The sequence below is a fragment of the Mobula birostris genome, chromosome 1 (genome assembly GCF_030028105.1).
Source record: "Mobula birostris isolate sMobBir1 chromosome 1, sMobBir1.hap1, whole genome shotgun sequence".
NCBI classification, from domain to species: domain Eukaryota; kingdom Metazoa; phylum Chordata; class Chondrichthyes; order Myliobatiformes; family Myliobatidae; genus Mobula; species Mobula birostris.
The window spans coordinates 113395624-113415770 of NC_092370.1; the positions used below are offsets into that span (position 1 = coordinate 113395624).

At 40.1% G+C, this 20147-nt stretch overlaps 1 protein-coding gene across 1 annotated transcript in view; it reads left to right on the forward strand.

Annotated features, from left to right (window-relative positions):
• Positions 1-2269: 2269 nt before the first annotated feature.
• Positions 2270-20147, forward strand: part of LOC140190461 (thioredoxin domain-containing protein 6-like) — a 93238-nt gene continuing 75360 nt past the window's right edge. The window contains exons 1-7 of the mRNA XM_072247113.1: positions 2270-2353; positions 3482-3573; positions 7589-7638; positions 7717-7774; positions 15181-15284; positions 15368-15439; positions 16045-16161. Of these exons, the coding sequence (XP_072103214.1) occupies positions 7606-7638; positions 7717-7774; positions 15181-15284; positions 15368-15439; positions 16045-16161 (384 nt within the window). The 5' untranslated portion in view covers positions 2270-2353; positions 3482-3573; positions 7589-7605. The remainder of the gene's footprint in view (positions 2354-3481; positions 3574-7588; positions 7639-7716; positions 7775-15180; positions 15285-15367; positions 15440-16044; positions 16162-20147) is intronic.

Below are 20147 nucleotides of genomic sequence, written 5' to 3' on the forward strand. Positions count from 1 at the left end.
ACATCATGCAACAGATACTGGCTGACACATTATTGGACAACAGATATTGATCTGAAGCAATATTGCACAGTAAGAAATGATCCATACAAAGATGTTCTACAGACATTAACCTGTCACAACATTGTACAACATACATTGATCTGCACAATACCGTATTACCACGTCACAGTATTGTTTAGCTGCTGCCCCAACATAATGTAATATAGTAGATATTGAGCTATCACAGTATCATATAGATGCTATATGATTTAGCAGTTATTAAATTTGATAGAATTGATATAACTGATATTAACCTGATACAATGCCTTGTTGACTCACTCATCGTGCAACACATATAATCTCTGGCACAATAGTAATCTGCAAGCAATGACCCAACACAGTATCATATAGCAGTAATGTCATATGACAGATACTGGCACAACACGTATTCATAGAGTAACTATGAACACAAAACAATGTTGTACAGCAAATGTTGGTTCAATCTGACATCATACAGCAAGTAAGATTCCACACAACATCCTGTTAAAGAATTTTCTCTCAGGGCATAGAAGGTGGAGAACCTTTGAGGTTGATAGTCTACCTCTGGTTCTGTTTCTTGTTTTCATGCAGTATTGACCTGGCGCAATATCATTGAACCAGACAACATTGGTTAGTAACTTGTTCTACGGATATTGATTTGACCTCACTGTGATCTAGTGTATCTATGAAGCTGTGGATAACATCTTTCAGAAGGTTGTCATTTCATAGTTTGAGAAAATTCAGGAAATAGGTGACTGACGAAAGAAAAGAGCTGGCAAGTAGTTCAGGAGACCCCGAAGGGCATCTTGCTCTCTAACCATATTCATTTCTGATTACTCATTGAAAGAGTAATACCCCTAGGGAGTATAGTCTGAGCCAACGCTGTACAGAGGGAGAGGAGAAATACCAAGAGAGCAGACCATCGTTGGGAAAACAGACAAGCATTTCAGAATGGTGTATTTTCCCCTGATGCCAGGATTAAGTATGCCATTGAGCAACTGCAGAAAGTCAGAAATGGATGGTGTGTAGTGGTGAATCTGTGGAATTCATTGCCACAGGTGACTGTGGAGGCCAGGTCATTGGGTATATTTAAGGTAGAGGTTAATAGATTCTTGATCAGATGGGGCATACGGAGAGAAGGAAGGATATTGGGGCTGAGAGGGAAATAAATCAGTCATAATGAAATGGCGGAGCAAACTCAGTGAGGCAAAAATCCTAATTCTGTTTCTCTCTCTTATGGTCTTATGGTATAATGGCAGGGAGAGAAAGGAATGATATCCAGCAGGCAGGTGTAAGGAATTATGAAACAGTGAATGAAGCAGGATTTTTAGAGTGGTAATCAGCTTACTCCCCATGCTATCTGCCAGTTCTTGAAGAAATATGAGAACAGTATAAATAATTGAGTGGCTGAAGAGCAGTTGCAGGAGAAAGGGGTTGAGAATTCTCGGGTATTTGGGCCAGTGCAGGGAGAGTTGCTACTTGTTCAATTGGACAGAACGGGACAATTTTCAATGTCAATTAATTAATACGGTATGTCTTTAGACTGTGGGAGGAAACTGAAGAACCTGGAGAAAATCTGCAAATTCCATTGGAGGGACATACAGAGACTCCTCACAGAACAGCACCAGAATTGAACTCCAAACTCCGGAATGCCCCAAGTTGCAATAGCGCCATGCAATTTGCCTATCGCTGCAATAGGTCAACGGCAGACGTAATCTTAATGGCTCTCCACATGGCTTTAGACCACCTGGACAACACAAACATCTATGTCAAGATGCTGTTCATCGACTATAACTCAGCATTTAATACCATCATTCCCACAGTCCTGACTGAGAATTTACAGAACCTGGGCCTCTGTGCCTTCCTCTGCAATTGGATCCTCGACTTCCTAGCCAGAAGACCACAATCTGTGCTGATTGGTGATAACATGTCCTCCTCGCTGATGATCAACAGTGGCGCACCTCAGGGGTGTGTGCTTAGCCCACTGCTCTACTCTGTGTATACACATGGCTGTGTGGATAGGTATAGCTCAAATACCATCTAGAAATTTGCTGACGATACAACCATTGTTGGTAGTATCTCAGTTGGTGATGAGAGGGTGTACAGGAGTGAGATATGCCAAGTTGTGGAATGTTGCCCCAGCAACAACCTGGCACTTGACGTCAGTAGGACGAAAGAGCTGATTATGGACTTCAGGAAGGGTGAGACGAGGGAACACATACCAATCCTCATAGAGGGATCAGAAGTGGAGAGAGTGAGCAGCTTCAAGTTCCTGGGTGTCAAGATCTCTGAGGATCTAACCTGGTCCCAACATATCAATGTAATTATAAAGAAGGTAAGACAGTGGCTATACTTTATTAGGAGTCAACAAGTACACTCAAAACCTTCTATAATTGTACTGTGGAGAGTATTCTGACAGGCTGCATCACTGTCTGGTATGGAGGGGCTAATGCACAGTACCGAAATAGGGCACGTTGTCTCAGAAAGGCAGCGTCCATTATTAAGGACCTCTAGCACCCAGGGGCATGCCCTTTTCTCACTGTTACCGTCATGTAGGAGGTACAGAAGCCTGAAGGCACACACTCAGCAATTCAGGAACAACTTCTTCCCCTCTGCCAACCAATTCCTAAATGGTCATTGAATCTTTGGACACTACCTCACTTTTTTTTAATATACAGTATTTCTGTTTTTGCGCATTATTTAAATCTCTTCAATATATGTAATTGATTTACTTGTTTATTATAATTTTTTAAAATGTTATTTATTATTTTTTTTCTCTGCTAGATTATGCATTGCCTTGAACTGCTGCTGCTAAGTTAACAAATTTCATGTCACATGCCAGTGATAATAAACCTGATTCTGATTTTGATTCTGATTCTGAAATGTTCCCAAGCAGGATTGAATACCACCAAAATATTCAACAGTAGATAATTTTTCCCTTTCACTTTTCCACAGAAGATACCTGATACAGTATGCCCAAATATTATTGACTACCAAAATTTACAAAGCACATACAGTAGATGCAATTATAAGAAATCAACCATTCTTAGAAGGTTAAAGAGGTTCAACTTGTCAATAACACAAGAGATTCTGCAGATACTGGAAGTGTAGAGTAACACATAGAAAATGCTGGATGAACTCAGCAGATCAGACTGCATCTATGGAAAGATATTAGTAGTCAACAATTCAGACCGAGACCCTTCATCAGGTCCTTATGAAGGGTCTCGACCCGAAATATTGACTTTTTATTCCTTTTCATCAATGCTGCCTGACCTGCTGAGGTTATTCAGCATTTGATATGTGTTACTATTGGCTTGTCAACACAAACCTCTGCAGATGTATAGTTGAAAATGTCATGACTAGTTGTATCATGGTCTGGTGTAGCAATTCAAATGCACTGGAATGTAAGAAGCTGCAGACTGTAATCAATACTTCATGAGCACATTTCTCTCCCTATTGGCAGTATCTATAGGAAGCACTGCCTCAAGAAGGCAACATCTATAATCAAAGATCCCCACCATCTGGGCCATACCATCTTTTCATAGCTACAATCAGGTAAGTGGTACAGAAGCTTGAATTCCCAAACCACCAAGTTCAAGAACAGCTACTTCCCTTCAACCATTTGGTTCTTGAACCAACCAAAAAAAAACTAATCACTGCAGTTTAGCAACACCATAACCACTTGGATCACTTTGCACTAAAATGGACCTTTTTTCAGTTGTGTTCTTTTTTGTAAAAATGTGTATAATTTATGTTTCAAAAAATTTAAGTTTTGCTTGTGAATGCTGCTTCTATGATGCTATATACTGCTGCAAAAAAGGTTTTCATTACACCTATGCATACATATTTTTGTGCATTTAATAATAAACTCAATTTTGACTTCATAACATCAAGTTCTATACCCACTACAATATGTCACATAGTCTCTCTACACTCAAAACAGAACTTGCAACTCTAATTTGTTCAATGTTCCTTCCTAATCATTACCACAGACATTAATAATTTATTTCAAGATCATAAAAAATAGAAAAAATTCTTCTTCTTCTTCATGTGCCTTGTGTATTACACACTTGGGCGATCATGACTCTCCACATCGAACGATCCCTCGCACCATCAATGATATCTCACACACTTAGACCTGTTCGTCCTTTCACAGTGTCCATATATTTTCTTCTTTGCCTTCCTCTTCCGTGTTACTCAGGCATACGGCCTTGTAACAAGGCATTCTATTTCTCCCTTTCTGATGACATGGCCCAGGAATTTAAGTTTCCTCTCATTTAATGTTTTCATTGAAGATCTTTTTGTATGGGCACAGTGGAGTACTGTCCCATTAGTTACCCTAGTTACCCTGTCTCTATATGATATTTTCAGCATTCTTCTAAAAAAACACATTTCCGTTGCGTCTAAGTTTCTTTGGAGTTCTGGTGTTATAGTCCATCTTTCGGAAGCATACAGCAAGATTGACCAGATGTAACATTTTAGTAGCCTAAGCCTTGTTGTCATAGAAATGTGTCTGTTGATAAAAATGGGTTTCATTGTTTGGAAGTTGGTTTTGGCAGTGGCAATTATTTTTATTTCTACTTTACTTCTAGCATCTTGTGATATAAAGCTACCAAGGTAATTAAAGCTGGCCTTTTGTTCAATCTCTTGGTTACCGATGTACAATTGGCAGTTGGGAGTACCCTGCTGTTTTGATATTACCATACATTTTGTTTTTTTACAGTTGATGGTTAGACCAAAATCTGCACTTGTTTGTACTACTTTATCTAGGAGGATTTGTAGGTCTTCTGCAGCACTTGCTATTAGGGTGGTATCGTCTGCATATCTTATATTGTTGATGTTAACACCTTCAATTTTTATCTCATTTAGGTCTTCTATTTCTCTGAGAATCATTTCACCATAGATATTAAATAATTCCAGTGGGGCAATGCATCCCTGTCTAACTCCTCTTTGAAGTTTAGTCCAACTGCTTATATTATCATCAATTTTTACCTCCGTCGTTTGATTCCAATATAAATTTTGAAGCAGTTGTTGGTCCCTTCCGTCAATGTTTAGTTTAGCGAGAATTTGAAATAATTTTTCATGTTGCACTTTGTTGAGTGCTTTAGTGAAATCAGTAAAACATAAAAAGGCATCATTTTGATATCCAATTGCCCTTTCTGAAATCATTCGTCGTATGAAAATTGCATTCCTAGTTCCTCTATCTTCAGTAAACCCATATTGCAGTTTAGAAGTTTCTGGCCTTGGTTTTAATTCGACTCAGAACAATTCTCAACAAAATTTTTATTATGTGACTCATAAGGTTGATTGTTCTATAATTTTCGCGGTCAATAGTTCAGGAATTTTTGGCAGAGTTATAAATACTGATTTCAAGAGATCGTCAGGCAATACACCAGACTCATATATGCCATTAAATAGTTCAAAAAGAATATCTATGCCCAGGTCTTCTAGGGCTTGTATCATTTCCACTGAAATTTCATCAGGTCCAGTGGCTTTACCATGTTTCATGCTTTTCATTGCTTTAGTTATTTCTTTTTTGGTAATAGGTGTGCTAGAATTAGGGTGTTTAATATCGGGGGGTTCCCCTCTATTATCTTCAAAAAGCTGCTCTATGTACTGAATCCACCTTTCACATACTTTATCTGGATCTGTTAGTATGGATCCATCTGCTGATATGCATCCTGTAGAGGAGGTTTTCTTAATTCCAGTAATTTCCTTAGTTTTCTTGTGCATTCCTTTGCTGTTGTTAATATGGCCTTCTACTTCATTGCATTTTTGAGTCAGCCATTCTTCCTTTGCAATATTGCACAATTGTCTGATCTGTTTTTCCAGCTCTCTGTATTTCACTTCATTATTCTTCACTAACCTATTTTGTTCCATCAGATCTAGAATTTCTTTGGTTATCCACCCCTTGTTGGTGTGTTGGATTCTTGCACTGGGATTATCTCCTCTGCTGATTGCCTTATGGCATATTTAAATCTGTCCCAAATAGGTGTTGTTTCATTTTTGTTGAGGTGTTCTTCTACAGCTGTTTTGAATTGTTGCTTAAGTATGCTATCTTTTTTAAGTTCTCCCAACATATACTTCTTTCTCTTTTTTCCACGTTTCAGTTTCTTTAATTTTGTTTTGATGGTAGCTATTACTGGATGGTGACCTGAACCACAGTCTGCTACTGGGTAGGCTTTAGAATTTGTGGTATTATTTCGAAAGCATTCATTGATGGTAATGAAATCTATTTGATTCCTTGTTCTATCTCCAGGCTAATCCAAGTACGCAATCTACGTGGATGGTTTTTATTCCAAGTATTGGTGATCACTTGATTGTTTCTGACATACCAATCAGTAAACTTTTCCCCATTTTCATTTTTCTCCCCTAATCCAAAAGGTCCTATGATGTTATCAACCCTTTTCTGTCCAACTTTGGAGTTAAAATCTCCCTAAACTAGTTTTATATCCTGACATTTACATTGCTCATAAGCGCTGTCGAGATCTTCATAAAACTTGTTGATATTCTCTTCATCCGCATCATTTGTTGGTGCATAGGCTTGGATTATGCTAATGTTAAAAGGGTTACCCCTTAATTTAACTAAAAGCAGCCAGTTGGATATTGCCCAAAATCCCATAAGACGTCTTGAGACTTGTTTGTTTAAAATAATTGCAACTCCATACGTATGGTGTTGACCTCCAGAATACATTATCAGAGAACTATTCTTTGTGAATTTGCCACTGTCAGTCCATCTAATTTCTGACAGGTCTAAGATATCAACTTCCAACCTTTTCATTTCATTTAGTGTGTTGTCCAACATTCCTTTCTGGTAAAGTGTACGGATGTTCCATGTTGCTATCCCTAGCCTTTCCCTATTGCTTACAGTCTCTGGATGACGGTCTGGTGTCACCTGCAGCACTTGACTACCCCTACCGAGTGAGGTGTTGTTCTGTTGATTAGAATCGACCCCACTCACGCTGTTGTCTGGTTTCCTTCTTTTGTTTCTTTCCATGATTGACTAGGCAGAAATTTCAACAGTGGTTTGCAGTTGCCTTCTGTTGCCGCAGTGCTCATCTAACTAGAGCATTTGACCTCTACTGGTGTTCCCAATTGGGAATCATACACTAGATGTCGCCCAACCTTTGCAGTTGTTGTACAAAGACATTCCTGCACCAAAGCTTGGAATCCATCTCCCTGCTGCCAGAGACTTCAGTAATTTTAGGTGACACCACCACCATTGGTCTGGTTATTTTTCTGGTGCCAAACACTCACCATAGACAGAGCTCCTTCAGCAAGACAGGGTGCACCCGGACCTAAGTCCTACGTGAAGGCGGAGTTGTCTTGGGTGGGAGAAGCTATATAATCGCTATTGGCATTTCCTGATATTTAGTCAGGACCAATCACCCCATACACCCCAGAAAAAAATAAAGCTCAGAAAAATAGTTGTCTTAATCCAGCTTTGAAATGATAATAAAATAAGGTCTAGGAGAGGAGGTCTAACATTTATTAAGATTATGACTGATATTCTACCTCAACCCCTATGATTTCAAAAGTTGCTAATTGTCCAGTAACATCATTATTTTAGATTTTTTTTCAGCTGCGATGGCCGGTAGGAAAAAGGAGATTCAAATTGAGGTATGAACAGATTCTTTTAATTTAAATGGTAATTTGAAATCTTGATAAACTTTAAGCATTGGTATTTTTCCCTGCCAGTTTCCAATACACAATGAAGCAGAATGGGATGAAATGTTTGAAGCAAAAGGCTTATCAGGTTTGATCACTTTTTCATTTTTCTTTTGAACAATAGCTGGCTTTCCAGATGCTAACAATTTATGATTTTCTTCATATTGTTATGGAAATAACATTTTACCTCTAGTGTGTATGATGATGTAACTCCATTAGCATAAATATGCAAAAATAAGACTTACATCTGTGTCTCTTTGCAGAGTCTTCCATAGTTTGGGCATACACTTACGACTCTCATCACATGTTAGCAGGGATTTCACTGGCTTTTACACCTGATCTCATTGATGAGAGACAATACCTGAATCACAACAGTTAGATTCATAGATTTCTACAGCATGGAAATAGGTCCTACAGCCCTACTCATCCATGCCAACCAATATCTTAACCCTGCAGTAATCTCCACTCCATAATTAATTGAACCAAGCTGTTCCAGCGTGATTATCTCAGTTACACCTAACCAACAGTATGGAAAATTGTAGAGGCATTGCCCGTTCACAAGAATGACAGGGTAAATCTTATCTGACTAATTGCTGCCCAATCAGTCTACTCGCAATTGTGTGCAAAGTGATTTGCAAAATTATGGGAGGCTTCACCGACAGTGCTACAAACAGGACTTACAATAAATATCTCTAGGAAGAGGTACAGTCGACGTTTCAGGCCGAGACCCTTAGTCAGGACTAACTGAAAGAAGAGCTAGTAAGAGATTTGAAAGTGGGAGGGGGAGGGGGAGATCCAAAATGACAGGAGAAGACAGGAGGGGGAGGGATGGAGCCAAGAGCTAGACAGTTGATTGACAAAAGGGATATGAGAGGATCATGGGACAGGAGGCCCAGGGAGAAAGAAAAGGGGGGGGGGAACCCAGAAGATGGGCAAGGGGTATAGTGAGAGGGACAGAGGGAGAAAAAGGAGAGAGAGAGAAAGAAGGTGTGTGTATAAATAAATAACGGATGGGGTACAAGGGGGAGGTGGGGCATTAGCAGAAGTTTGAGAAGTCAGTGTTCATGCCATCAGGTTGGAGGCTACCCAGATGGAATATAAGTTATTCTTCCTCCAACCTGAGTGTGGCTTCATCTTTACAGTAGAGGAGGCCGTGGATAGACATATTGGAATGGGAATGGGACGTGGAATTAAAATGTGTGGCCACTGGAAGATCCTGCTTTCTCTGGCAGACAGAGCGTAGGTGTTCAGTGAAACGATCTCCCAGTCTGCGTTGGGTCTCGCCTGCCTTTTTGTTGGCTTTGTGGAACAATCTATGTTCCAAACCTATCTGGTATCTGTCCCCCACTTTTCCTTCGCTACATTGACGACTGCATTGGCGCTGCTTCCTGCACGCATGCTGAGCTCTTGACTTCATTAACTTTGCCTCCAACTTTCACCCTGCCCTCAAGTTTACCTGGTCCATTTCCAACACCTCCCTCCACTTTCTAGATCTTTCTGTCTCTATCTCTGGAGACAGCTTATCTACTGATGTCCAGTATAAGCCTACTGACTCTCACAGCTATCTGGACTATTCCTCTTCTCACCCTGTCTCTTGCAAAAATGCCATCCCTTTCTTGCAATTCCTCCGTTTCCGCCACATCTGCTCTCAGGATGAGGCTTTTCATTCCAGGACGAGGGAGATGTCCTTTTTTAAAGAAAGGAGCTTCCTTTCCTCCACCATCAACTCTGCTCTCAAACGCATCTCCCCCATTTCACGCACATCTGCTGTCACTCCATCCTCCCACCACCCCACTAGGAATAGGGTTCCCCTTGTCCTTACCTACCACCCCACCAGCCTCCGGATCCAACATATTATTCTCCGTAACTTCCGCCACTTCCAACGGGATCCCACCACTAAGCACATCTTTCCCTCTCCCCCTCTCTTTGCTTTCCACAGGGATTGCTCCCTATGCGACTCCCTTGTCCATTCGTCCCCCCCATCCCTCCCCACCGATCTCCCTCCTGGCACTTATCCTTGTAAGCGGAACAAGTGCTACGCATGCCCTTACACTTCCTCCCTTACCACCGCTCAGGACCCCAAACAGGCCTTCCAGGTGACACTTCACCTGTGAGTCGGCTGGGGTGATATACTGCGTTCGGTGCTCCCGATGTGGCCTTCTATATATTGACGAGACCTGACACAGACTGGGAGATCGTTTTGCTGAACACCTATGCTCTGTCCGCCAGAGAAAGCAGGATCTCCCAGTGGCCACACATTTTAATTCCACGTCCCATTCCCATTCCAATATGTCTATCCACGGCCTCCTTTACTATAAAGATGAAGCCACACTCAGGTTGGAAGAAGAATACCTTATATTCCATCTGGGTAGCCTCCAACCTGATGGCATGAACATTGACTCCTCAAACTTCCGCTAAAGCCCCACCTCCCCCTCGTACCCCATCCGTTATTTATTTATATACACACATTCTTTCTCTCACTCTCCTTTTTCTCCCTCTGTCCCTCTCGCTATACCCCTTGCCTATCCTCTGGGTTCCCCCCACCTCCACTTTTTTTTCTCCCTGGGCTTCCTGTCCCATGATCCTCTCATATCCCTTTTGCCAATCAACTGTCCAGCTCTTGGCTCCATCCCTCCCCCTCCTGTCTTCTCCTGTCATTTTGGATCTCCCCCTCCCCCTCTCACTTTCAAATCTCTTACTAGCTCTTCCTTCAGTTAGTCCTGACGAAGGGTCTCAGCCTGAAACGTCGACTGTACCTCTTCCTAGAGATGCTGCCTGGCCTGCTGTGTTCACCAGCAACTTTGATGTTTGTTGCTTGAATTTCCAGCATCTGCAGAATTCCTGGTGTTTACAATCACTATGATCTCTTGTCTCCAGCTTTGATCTAAAAATGGACTTACAAGCTGAATTCCAGAGTTGGAATGAGAATAACTTCCCTTGACACCAGCAGAACTTTGGATTGAGTGTAGCATCATAAAGGCAAAAATAAATTAAGGTCACTTCATTTATTTCAAGAGTACATTCAGAAAAATCTTCAAAGATGCAATACATGAACCAGAATACTCTTGTAATGTAATAGTTGCTTTTGATTTATCATAACCATTTTACATTGTGCACTACATATTATTATAATAGAATCATAATCAGATTTATTATCATTGTCTTGTATGACATGAAATTCGTTGTTTTATGGCAGCAATACAGTGCAATGATATAAAATTACTATAAATTTTAAAACAGTACAAAGAAAGGATTTTTTTTCTTTCAGTTAGTCCTGACGAAGGGTCTCGGCCCGAAACGTGGACTGTACCTCTTCCTATAGATGCTGCCTGGCCTGCTGCGTTCACCAGCAATTTTTATGTGTGTTGCTTGAAATTCCAGCATCTGCAGATTTCCTCGTATTTGCGACAAAAAAAGGAATAATGACATAGCATTCATAGGTTCATGGACCATTCAGAAATCTGATGGTAGCTGGGTAAAATCATTTCCTGAATCACTGAGTTTGGGTCTTGAGGTTCCTGTACCTCCTTCTCAATGGTAGTAACTGGCAAGAATTGCATCCAGCTGCAGCTTCTATCAAACCATGCTAAGGATGAACTCTGGATCATTCAGGAGACTGAAGGAGTGATAGATAGGACATATAGAGAGGTAGTTACACTAGGACATAGGAAACTGGGTAACAGTCAGGAAACAGAAAGGGGTTAAGGAGCCAGTGCAGAGTGCCCCTGTGGCCATCCCCCTCAACAACAGGTATATCACTTTTGATACTGTTGGGGGTGGGGGGGGGTGAATGACCTAGCAGAAGAAAGTCACAGTGGTCAGGTCTCTGGCACTAAGTTTGCCTCTGTAGCTCAGACAGGAAGGGGGAAGAAGAGGCATGCTGTGGTGATAGGGGATTCATTAGTTAGGAGAACGCACAGGAGGTTCAGTGGGCCAGAATGAGATTCCCAGATGGTCTGTTGCCTCCCAGGTGCCAGGCTCTGGGATATCTCGGATTGAGTCCTCAGTGGGAGGGTGAACAGCCAGAAGTTGTGGTCCGTGTAGGTACCAATGATATAGGTAGGATGAGTGATGAGGTTCTGCATAGGGATTTCAGGGAATTAGGTGCTAATTTAGAGGGAAGGACCTCCAGGGTTGTGATCTCAGGATTGCTACCCATGCCTTGTGCTAGTAAGGCCAGAACTAGGAAGATTATACAGTTTAATATGTGACTAAGGAGTTGGTCTCTCTTCCAAGGAAGGTGGGATGTGTACAGAAGGGATAGTTTGTACCTAAACTGGGAGGGGACTAACTTTACTTGGAGGCATATGATAAAATAGGCCATAGTCAGCATGGTTTCCTCAAGGGAAAATCTTGCCTGACAAATCTGTTGGAATTCTTTGAAGATGTAACAAGCAGGATAGACAAAGGAGAATGGATTGATGTTGTGTACTTGGATTTTCAGAAGGCCTTTGACAAGGTGTCATACATGAGGCTGCTTAACAAGCTACAAGCCCATGGTATTACGGGAAAAATTCTACAATGGATAAAGCAGTGGCTGATTGACAGGAAGCAAGAGTAGGGATAAAGGGAGACTTTCCTGAATGGATGTTGGTGACTAGTGGTGTTCCACAGGGGCCCTGTGTTGGGCCCGATACTTACAGTTGTCCCCCGCTTTCCGAATGTTCGTTTTACGAAACCTCACTGTTACGAAAGACCTACATTAGTACCCTGTTTTCGCTTTCAGAAGGTGTTTTCATTGTTATGAAAAAAAAGCGCGCGATAAAAAAATCAGCGCACGATAAAAGGCTGCGTGCGCCCTGAGCAGCCGCTCTCCCCCGGATTCGGAACTGCATTCCCGCCGGCATTGCTTAAACACGTGCCCGTGAGCAGCTGTTTGCAAGATGAGTTCATGATGTCGGAAAGGCCTAAAAGAGCTCGTAAGGGTGTAACACTTAGCGTAGCACTAGACATAATTAAGCATTTTGATCGTGGTGAACGAAATAAGGACAAAGTGAGTTTGGCTTGTGGAAACTGACCAACATGATGTTGAAGAAGCTTTGGCATCCCATGACCAAGAACTGACGGATGAAGAGCTGATGCAATTGGAAGAGGAAAGGATAACAGTCGAAACCAAATGCAGTAGCGAAATGAACGTGAAGCAACTATGTGAGATTTTTGCTGCAATGATAAAATACGACTTTAATTTTGAAAGGGTACATAGGTTTAGGGGATATTTGCAAGATAGTTTGAGTCCTTATAGAGAACTGTATGATAGAAAAATGCGCGAGGCTCAGCAGTCAAGCAAGCCTTCCACATCAGCCACAGCAGACGACGAACCTCGACCTTCGACATCGAGGCGGGCAGTCACAGGAGAAGATGAGCTGCCTGCTCTAATAGAAACAGATGACGAGATGACACCCCAGTGTCCCACCACCCCAACACCCAGGCCCCGGACAGGTACTGTACCGATTCGCAGAGAATGCAGCAGTAGCCGTGAGGCACATAGCACATCTTTAAGAAAAAAGCTGAAATAAACATGCTAATTAATTAGGTGCCGCCCCACACGTAAATGTCAGCTCAGATCAAAGGTGATGCAATCGGCAGTCGGCACTGATCTGGGCCGACAATTACGTGCTGGGCAGCACCTAATTAATTAGCATGTTTATTTCGGCTTTTTTCTTAAAGATGTGCTGTGTGCCTCCTGGCTACCGCTGGACCCCTGCATGCCTCGTGACAATGTATCACTCGGCGGCCTGGAGGGTGGGTGCCACTGCACCACCCCAGCCTGCGACGACTCAGCCTAACACACTATCATCAGTGTGCTTGGCAAGCTGTCTTCCTGATTCCGGTAAGTGATACTACACTGTACATACATTATTTCTACTTTATATCGGCTGTGTATTTCTACGTATGATTTGGCAGCTTCATAGCTTAAAGCTTACTGGAGAGCACTTGCGCCGTGTTTTTGCCAACAGCGCTTGCGTGAGATTTTCTGCCGACGGCGCTTGCGTGAGATTTTCGCTACAGAGAACAGTTCAGTAATGATTGTGGAAAAGTATTTCTACTTTATATAGGCTGTGTATTTATCATATCATTCCTGCTTTTACTATATGTTACTCTTATTTTAGGCTTTATGTGTTATTTGGCATGATTTGGTAGGTTAGTTTTGGGTCTGCGAACGCTCACAAAATTTTCCCATATAAATAAATGGTAATTACTTCTTTGCTTTACGAAATTTCGGCTTACGAACCGTTTCATAGGAACGCTCTACCTTCGGATGACGGGGGAAACCTGTATTAGGTTATATGTCAATGATTTGGATGATGGAATTGATGGCTTTGTTGCAAAGTTTGCAGACATTATGAAGGTAAGTGGAGGGGCAGGTAGTTTTGAGGAAGTAGAGAGGCTACAGTAGGACTTAGGAGAAAGGGCAAAGAAATGGCAGATAGAATACAGTGTTGGGAAGTGCATGGTCATGCACTGAAGTAGAAGAAATGAAAGAGTTGCCTATTTTCTAAATGGAGAGAAAATACAAAAAAACTGAGATGCAAAGGGACTTGGGAGTCCTTGTGCAGGATTCCCTAAGGGTTAATTTGCAGGTTGAGTCTGTGGTGAGGAAGGCAAATGCAGTGTTAGCATTCATTTCAAGAAGACTAGAATATAAAAGCAAAGATGTAATGCTGAAACTTTATAAAGCACTGGTAAGGCCTCACTTAGAATATTGTGAACAAGTTTGGTCTCCTTATCTTTGAAAGGATGTGCTGAAACTGGAGAGGGTTCAAAGGAGATACACAAAAATGATTTCAGGATTGAATGGCTTGTCATGTGAAGAGTGTCTGATGGCTCTGGGCCTGTATTCACTGGAATTCAGAAGAATGAAGAATGAGGGGTGACCTCATTGAAACCTATTGAATGTTGAAAGGTCTTGATAGAGTGGATGTGGAGAGGATGTTTCCTGTTGTGAGAGAGGCTAAGACCAGAGGACACAGCCTCAGAATAGAGGGCATCCTTTTGGAATTGAGATGAGGGGGAATTTCTTTAGCCAGGGGGCGGTGAATCTGTGGAATTCTTTGCCACAGGCAGCTGTGGAGGCCAAGTCTTTATGTATATTTAAGGCAGAGTTTGATAGATTCTTGATTGCTCAGGGCACGAAGGGATATGTGGAGAAAGCGAGAGATTGGGGCTGAGACGAAAATTGGATCAGCCATGATGGAATGGCAGAGCAGATTCGACGAGTCAAATGGCCTAATTCTGCTCCTATATCTTACAGTTTAATGAGAAGAGGGTATGTCCAGTTTGTTAAGACCTTTAGTATTTTCTTGAGGTACTGCCTCTTGAAGATGGTGGAAAAGATTATACAAGCTTTGTAGATTAAATAGACTTAATAGTTTAAAATACATTATAAAGATCATTCATCTTCAATTCACTGTATATCTTAATATTCTCACTTCCATAATAAATGAGTATGTAGTTATGTAAATTAACAGCTGAATCTACTATACAATATTTCAGTAGTGGATGTTCATCAAGGCTGGTGTGGACCATGTAAAGCAATCTTAAGTACGTTCAGGAGATTGAAAATGGAATTTGGGGAAGAGCTGTTACATTTTCACACAGTAAGTATTTGTAAAGTATGAAAAGAATTCTAGAAAATGCTCCATTCAAAGCAGAAATTAATCGTTACAATTTTACTTCCAAGGTTCAAGCTAGCCTCATTCCATTGCTACAAGGATTTGATGGAAAATGTGAACCTGCCTTCTTGTTTATCGTGGTGAGTAAAAATATTAATGTTTACTGAAAACTATTATAGACATGAAATTTTTAATGAGGAAGACAAAATGAATGTTTATAAAACACAGGTTCAGCCATAAATGGAATATTGTGTCTAGCTATGGGTGCTCTATTTAGGAAATATATGATGGTTCTAAAGAAGGTAGAGAGGAAATTTCCTCAAAAGCTTCAAAGGATGAGAGACTTAAGTTATGTTAATAGACTAGCCAAGTCTTGATTGTTTGCCTTGGAACCGAAGAACATGCAAGGGGATCTGAAAGATTATTTATAATATAAATGGTATAAATAGAACAGAGAAAGAAAAGCTGTTCCTATCAGTGAAAGGATCAAGGGCTGAGACAAACATTGAAAATAATAGGTTAAAAAAGAGTACTATAAAGAAAAACATCTTACACAACAAATAAGTCAACTGGAATACACATAGATGGCAGTAAATGAAGATTCAGAGGAAAGGATTTGCAAGGCTCTGGTAAGGGGAGGGAGTGGAACTGGCTGCAGTGCTCTTTCATAGAGCTGGTGCAGACATGAAAAGTTGAATAGTTTCCATCTGCACTAAGAGTTCTGTGAAATTTTCTTCTTTATTAGGCTGGTAAGATCGTGGATTATGTAAAAGGTGTCAATGCACCAGTTATTACTAGAAAGATTATTGAGTATTTGGAGATGGAAACTGAATACTACGAGAAAGGAATAGAACGTCAAGATGTAAGTACCATTAATTATAAACGGGTATCTTCTCCAAAGTACTTTCAGTTGAATGTATACATTCTGATATCAGGTTTCTGATACTGACTTGCATTAAAAAAGTTCTTCTTATTGCAGCATACATTTATTTTGAAAAGTCAATGTTGCACTTATAGCGTTCATAACTTTATGTATACTGAGGGGTCTCTGCCTGAAACATCAACTGTACTGTTTTCCATAGATGCTGCCTGGCCTGCCAGTTCCTTCAGCATTTTGGTGTGTTGCTTGGATTTTTGGCGTCTGCAGATTTTCTCTTGTCTATGAATTGGATTTCATAACGTTATACTTAGTTTCAGCAACAATTTAAATAGCTAAGTCCTGAAGAAGGGTCTCAGCCAGAAATGTCGACTGTTTATTCATTTCCATAAATGCTGCCTGATCTGCTGAGTTCCTCTAGCATTTTGTTTTTGTCGCTGTGGATTTCTAGCATCTTCAGAATCTCTTGTGTTTATGAGTTGCTTAGTACTCACATAGGAGTAGAAATTTAATTACATAATGTATACACTCAGTGACAACTTTATTAGGTACACCTGCTCAATAATGTAAGTATCTAATTCAAACCAAACATTAGAATGGGGAAGAAATGTGATCTTTGTGACTTTGACCATTAGTGCCAGATGGGGTGGTTTGAGTATCTCAGAAACTGCTGATCTCCTGGGATTTTCATGCACATCAGTCTCTTGAGTTTACAGAGAATGGTGTGAGAAAAAAAACATCAAATGAGCGACAGTTTTTTGGACGAAAACACCTTCTTAGTGAGAGAAGTCAGAGGAGAATGGCCAGACTGGTTTAAACTTACAGAAACTCGACAATAACTTCCAGTAACCATGTGCTACATCATAAGTGTGCACAGAAGAGCATCGCTCAGTGCACAACATGTCAAACCTTAAAGTGGATGGGCTGCTGCAAAACTATGAACATACATTCATTCAACACACATCAAAGTTGCTGGTGAACGCAGCAGGCCAGGCAGCATCTCTAGGAAGAGGTACAGTCGATGTTTCAGGCCGAGACCCTTCATCAGGACTAACTGAAAGAAGAGTTAGTAAGAGATTTGAAAGTGGGAGGGGGAGGGGAAGATCCAAAATGATAGGAGAAGACAGGAGGGGGAGGGATGGAGCTGTTTGTTGTTAACATACATTCATTGGCTATTTTATTAGATACAGGAGGGACTGAGTGTATTTCATTTCATGTTATGTCAGAATTTCATAACATTAATATATCTTACAATTACAAAATTGAAAATTATGAATTCTGACAAACTGCCTTTTCCAGATAAATCCCATCAGTCTACTTATTTAACTTCATCCCCAGTATCCCCAAGTTACATACCAGTATGCACATGATGATTTTTTTACATATAGCAATCCTTTGGAAATATTACATGGGGAGTGAACCACCTTGTTGTGGGAGTGTCTGTTCTTGGTCTCTTCTGGAACAATATTATCTTATTGGTAAGCCAAGCTTTGGACCTCCTGACTGTGATCTTGCACCTGCTGCCATCCTGCTTTCTGGCTCTGGTATTGTCCCAAGTCTCAAGGACCAAATACTGATCTGTCAACCTAGTTTAGTAAAGAAGGTGTTTGGCATGCTGGTCTTCATCAGTCAGGGCATTAAGTGTAGGAGTCATAGGGAGAACAAAGGTTCAAGATGAGTGGGGAAAGATTTAATAGGGATGTCAGAGGCAACTTCTTCATGTAGAGGGTGGTGCACATATAGAATGAGCTTTCCAGAGGAGTGGTCGAGGAAAGAATAACAACAGCATTTGGAAGATGCTTGGATAGGTACATAGGGAAGATTTAGAGAGATATGGGTCAAATGTAGATTAAAGAGACTAGCTAAGATGGGCATAATGGTTGTCATAGATGCTGTGACTATGAATGAAGTCACCAGGAGATACTGAAACTGGTGACGTAGAAGTCTTTATTCCGGACGTCAAGCAGGCATCATACTGGAGACACTCTCAGTGGTTGATCCCATTGCTATCCCCAAATCTAAAACTTCCTGGTGGGCTGAGCTCAGGCCTTCTTTAAGCATTTTCAAGAAGACTGGGTAATTTCTCCCTGCATTATCTAATCCTGAATACTCATACAATTGATATATACGTTCTGCAGAATCGATGACAGGCTCATCACCTTTCTGAACCACTCACTTATTGTTCCTTTCTTTTTAAATCTTTTTATTGAATAAGTATACAAAAAGGTAAGCCATATAGGCACTAATACACTGTTAGAATATAATAAAATTACAGAAGATATTAATACAAAAAAAATGATACAATGTAATTTAAACATAACGTACCAAGGTAACATAATAGTATACTAATTTTTATATATATATCAATAGAGAAAAGGAAAAAAAACCCCACTGTGCAACTAACTAAAAGCAAAGAAAAACAATGGGCTAACTTGAAACCAAACAGAGTTAAAAAAACTTAAAATCATGTTCTCAATCCCGACCTCCATTAAAAACAGTAAAAAAAAAACAAGAAGGGTATATATTACATTAAATGAAAATATTGAATAAAAAATCTCCAGGTCTGTTCAAATTTAAATGAGGAGTCATAAAGATTGCTTCTAATTTTCTCCAAATTCAAGCATAATATCATCTGAGAAAACCAAAAAAAAGGTAATTGGAGCATTAAGCTCTTTCCAATGTTGTAAGATACATCTTTTCGCCATTAAAGTAAGAAATGCAATCATTCTACGGGCTGAAGGAGAAAGATTACTGGAAATTTTAGGTAGTCCAAAGATAGCAGTAATAGGGTGAGGAGAGATATCTATTTTCAATACTTTGGAGATAATATTAAAAATGTCTCTCCAAAATGTTTCCAGAGTAGGGCAAGACCAAAACATATGAGTTAAAGAGGCTATCTGCCCTGGACATCTATCACAAAAAGGATTCATATGAGAATAAAAGCGAGCTAATTTATCTTTGGACATATGTGCTCTATGAACAACTTTAAATTGAATTAGGGAATGTTTAGCACAGATAGAGGAAGTATTGACTAATTGTAAAATCTGCCCCCAGTCATCCACGGAAATGATAAACCCCAATTCCTGTTCCCAATCTACCCTAATCTTATCAAATGGAGCTTTCCTAAGTTTCATAATAATATTATAAATCATAGCCGATGCACCTTTCTGACATGGATTAAGGTTAATTATAGTATCTAAAATGTATGTAGGAGGAAGCATTGGAAAGGAAGAACGTATAGTACTTAGGAAATTTCTAACTTGTAGATATCTAAAAAAATGTATTCTTGATAAATTATATTTATTAGATAATTGTTCAAAAGACATAAGGAACCCATCTAAAAATAAATCCAAAAACCATGAAATACCCTTAGTCTTCCAAATTTGAAAAGCACGATCCGTAAAAGAGGGAGGAAAAAATATGTTACCTAAAATAGGAATCGCTAACCCAAATTGATTAAGATCAAAACATTTTCTGAATTGAAACCAAATACGTAAGGTATATTTAACTATCGGGTTAGAGACCTGTTTGAGACGTTTCAAATCAAAAGGAAGAGAGGAACCTAAAATAGAGCCAAGTGTATAGTCCTGAACAGATTGTAATTCCATTGCTACCCATTTAGGAATGGATAGTATATCCTGGTCAAGTAACCAAAATTTCATATGTCGAATATTAATTGCCCAATAATAGAATCTAAAGTTAGGTAATGCTAAACCTCCACCTCTCTTAGCTTTCTGTAAATGTATTTTACCCAGTCTCGGGTTTTTATTTTGCCAAATAAATGAAGAAATTTTGGAGTCAACTTTATCAAAAAAAGATTTTGGAACAAAGATTGGTAATGCCTGAAATATATATAAAAATTTTGGCAAAAAAAACATCTTAACTGCATTAATACGACCAATCAAAGTTAAATATAAAGGAAACCATTTAGATGAAAGTTGAATAATATGGTCAATTAATGGTAAAAAGTT